Source organism: Pongo abelii, chromosome 9 (assembly GCF_028885655.2).
Source record: "Pongo abelii isolate AG06213 chromosome 9, NHGRI_mPonAbe1-v2.0_pri, whole genome shotgun sequence".
NCBI lineage: Eukaryota > Metazoa > Chordata > Mammalia > Primates > Hominidae > Pongo > Pongo abelii.
The window spans coordinates 73,129,912-73,133,688 of NC_071994.2; the positions used below are offsets into that span (position 1 = coordinate 73,129,912).

The 3,777-nt window shown below is 44.9% G+C and overlaps 1 protein-coding gene across 1 annotated transcript; it reads left to right on the forward strand.

Annotated features, from left to right (window-relative positions):
• Positions 1 to 783: 783 nt before the first annotated feature.
• LOC100454221 (olfactory receptor 52P1-like) lies at positions 784 to 1,731 on the forward strand. The gene has a single exon (XM_002822158.3). The coding sequence runs from the start codon at positions 784 to 786 to the stop codon at positions 1,729 to 1,731; it is 948 nt and encodes a 315-aa protein (XP_002822204.3).
• Positions 1,732 to 3,777: the final 2,046 nt, after the last annotated feature.

Consider the following 3,777-nt stretch of genomic DNA (forward strand, 5'->3'; position numbering starts at 1 on the left):
TTTATAGTCAAATTAGCGTGATCCCTACCACTGATCAATTGTGCATGATCACAGCTGTTTCTACCAGCATCCATATAGGACACTTGAGGCAAGTGCAGGATCCTTGTACTAAACATAAGCCAGGCAATCTTACGCCTGTATAAGACTACCAGAGACTCAGCCTATCACCTCTATTTTGCTGTTCCTGATCAGAACCTAGGCTCTGAGCCTCATCTATGGATTATTATAGGCTCAATGGCTTGAAAAATCCATCCAAGATCTCTCCTCCTTCCTATCAATTCCCTTCAGACCTGATCTTTCCATCTTGAAAAGTAACCACATTTGAGTCTTCCATCGAATCTGCGTGACTTTTTATCATTAATATTACTTTTATATTTTCACACAGGCAGATGAATCCAAAGGAAAAAAATATTAGAGTATAGGCAAAAGAGTGCTCACAGGTGGAAGAAAGCTGTAAAATTCTCTAGCCACAGCCTGTCACCATAGAGAAGTTTCTACAGCCATGCCACTTGCCCACCACCCACAGCCTGGACATCATTGAATCAGATATGAGTGTGAAGGGCTCCTTTGAACCTTGAAGATAGTAACCCACCTCCTGCCTTGCATTATCTCCCAGTGCCCTACCATCTTCCCATCCTGGATGCTTTTCATGAAGTCTAATGCAAATATTTCCTGCTGTTGTTCAGCCATAGCATAAAGATGAATCCCAGTTGCTTCATCTCTCAGGGATTCCTAGGACTCAGAGCAAGGCAGTGAGGTCTTCTCTACCCACCTTACTTGGCCATGAAACCCATAAACCATAGCCATCAGAACCCAACCTCCTTTCTGCTCATGGGAATTCCAGGCCTGGAGGCATCCCACTTTTGGATTGCTTTTCCCTTCTGCTCCATGTATGCCCCGGCAATTCTGGGAAACATGGTGGTGCTGCTAGTGGTACATTCAGAGCCTGTATTGCACCAGCCCATGTACCTGTCCTTCTGCATGCTATCCACCATTGACCTGGTCCTCTGCACCTCCACTGTGCCCAAGCTCCTTGCACTTTTTTGGGCAAAGGATGCTGAGATCACCTTTGGGGCCTGTGCTGCCCAGATGTTCTTTATCCATGGCTTCTCAGCTGTAGAATCTGGTATACTGCTAGCAATGGCCTTTGACCGCTACTTAGCCATCTGCTGGCCTCTGCACTATGGGTCATTGCCCTCCCCAGAGTCTGTAGGCAAGCTGGGGTCTGCAGCCATGCTTCGTGGCTTGGGACTTATGACCCCACTCACCTGCTTACTGGCAAGACTGAGCTACTGCAGTCGAGTGGTGGCCCACTCCTATTGTGAACACATGGCTGTGGTGAAGCTAGCTTGTGGAGGAACACAGTCAAACAACATCTATGGCATCACCACTGCCACACTTGCGGTGGGCACTGACTCCATCTGTATTGCTGTCTCCTATGCACTCATCCTCCGGGCTGTGTTAGGCCTTTCCTCCAAGGGGGCAAGGGCTAAGACCTTTGGCACTTGTGGCTCCCACCTGGGTGTTATCCTTCTCTTCTACACACCAGGACTCTTCTTCTTCTACATACAGCAGTTTGGCCAGCATGTGCCCCAGCACATCCACATCCTCCTAGTTGACCTCTACCTGGTTGTGCCACTCATGCTCAACCCCATAATCTATGGCATGAAGACCAAACAGATCTGGGATGGGGCCCTCTGGCTTCTGAAGTGGGGCCCTGCTCAGTCATAAAGTCTTCAACCCCACCCTGAAACCTTTATCTTCTTTGCCCCTCAGCCCTCAGGGGAGACTGGTGGCTCCCAACATGATAGGGACACAGAAACTCATGCTCAATGGTACCCATACTTTGATAAGGAGCAACAGCAAAGTCAGATGGTGGAAGATCTGTCAGGTGTTTCTTACTTATGATGTAGATATGGTTACAAAGCTCAGGGAGCCCCTGTCTAATGGGAAGCATGGCTACCAAACTGTTGATGGCCTCCCAGGGAATCCAATTCTGCATCTGACATTGTTCCTACCTTCCAGAAGATACTGATAAAATAGGAAAGATATAGTTACTGGTCTGACAAGGAGAAATAACCCTCATCCACAGGCAGGTGTTCCTACTCTGATAGGAATACATATATGCCTCCCTTAGCAAGTTCTACATTTGACTGGGGAGAAACACACCCACACCCATACATAGAATCAGGCAGAGAGGCAGAGAAAAGGCACTTAGCAATTAGCCATAGGGATGATAACAACAAAAGTAGGAGAATCCTGGGCAAACTGTCCAATGTACACAAGAATAAGTAACAAGGTATAATGTCAATCTAGGAAGGTTCTCTGGAGTAGTTTTTATCTTTTCACTGAGCATGAAGTATGGGCCAAATATTTTGCTAAAATCTAGGGCAAATTAAGTCAAAGGGCCTCCTCTTGTGATGACTGCTCACTGTTAGAGGAAACACAAGGAGACAGTGGCCAAACTGAATCATACTATTTCAGTTGTCCCTCTGTATATGCGGGAGGATTGGTTCCAGGAACCCCATATAAACCAAAATTTGTGCATATTCCAAGTGAGACCTAAGAACAGAAATATACAAAAAGTGGGCTCTCCTTATTTGCAGATTTTATATCCTGCAATTCCAATATTTTTATCTGTGTTTGGTTAAAAATAATCTGCCTATAAGTGGACCTGCATATTTCAAACCCCTGTTGTTCAAAGGTCAAACTAATATGATTAGGGTAAACACAGAGACCATGGGTGTAAGAACACCAACTTGCTGAGAAGAAATGAGGCCCCAGGCCACACCTCATCTCACCCCATCTCTGTATGCAGGTAAGGCCATGCCTGGGTGCAAGAGCAAAGCCTAATATGAGATGACATCCTAAGTATTTCCTTCTATGCACTGAGAGTGGCCTTGTGCAGATTCCACTAAGCATCAAAGTTCCAGGGAAGGAACCAGGTCCCTTCTTTGGGAAGAAAAAAGGGAACTCTGTCCAATTTGACCTCCTGAGGCAGGTTTATATAAATGAAAACTACAAAATGATGGCAGCCACTAGAGAGCTATTTGGCTCCTGGATAAAGCATTTTAATAATCTTGGAAAGAACTTAAACAGAAGAAGGACTCTAATGGGCTCAGGATTCCCTGGATCCTCAGAACTGCAGTCAGTAGCTGCAGTGGATTAGTTTAACATTCTGTAGTGCACCAACAGAATATACATTTACTGTAGTCTCATAATCATCTGATGAGATAATTACCCCCAACTTACAGGGCCAGAGGCAGAAGATTAGGAAGACAGTTGCTTGCCCAAAAAAGCAAGTACATTTCTAATTTGAAATTCCATGCCTTTTACTCTTGACCAGGTGAGTTCCTATAAATCTAGACCCTAAGACCAAGAATCTAGTAAAAGTCTGATCCAAGGGTGAGAGGATAATTTTTTTCCTAACATCACTGACATTTCTGAGAACATGAAATATGCCAAATGCTATTCTAGGTGTTGGACATATGGTGATTCAGGAAGATAAATTTTTGACAACTTGAATATGGAACCCCAGCAAAACTCCCCCATGTACTCTCAGTGACTCTCATATTACTCAACCTGAAGCCATCCAAATAATTCTTCCTTCACCCCAGGTCTCACCACAAATGAGTTTGGTAGTCTTAATTTGCCCACAGACACCCCAGGTTGTCAGATAATCAGAGGCCACAGATTAGCCAGTAAATTCTATTCTCCAGGGTCCTTAACTCAAACTGTAGGGAAGTCAAGAAAACTTGCTACATCCTATTTGGGACT

Bases quoted from the DNA above. Each gene is read 5' to 3' on its own strand.
- LOC100454221 (XM_002822158.3), top strand. From the start codon at position 784: ATGAAACCCATAAACCATAGCCATCAGAACCCAACCTCCTTTCTGCTC.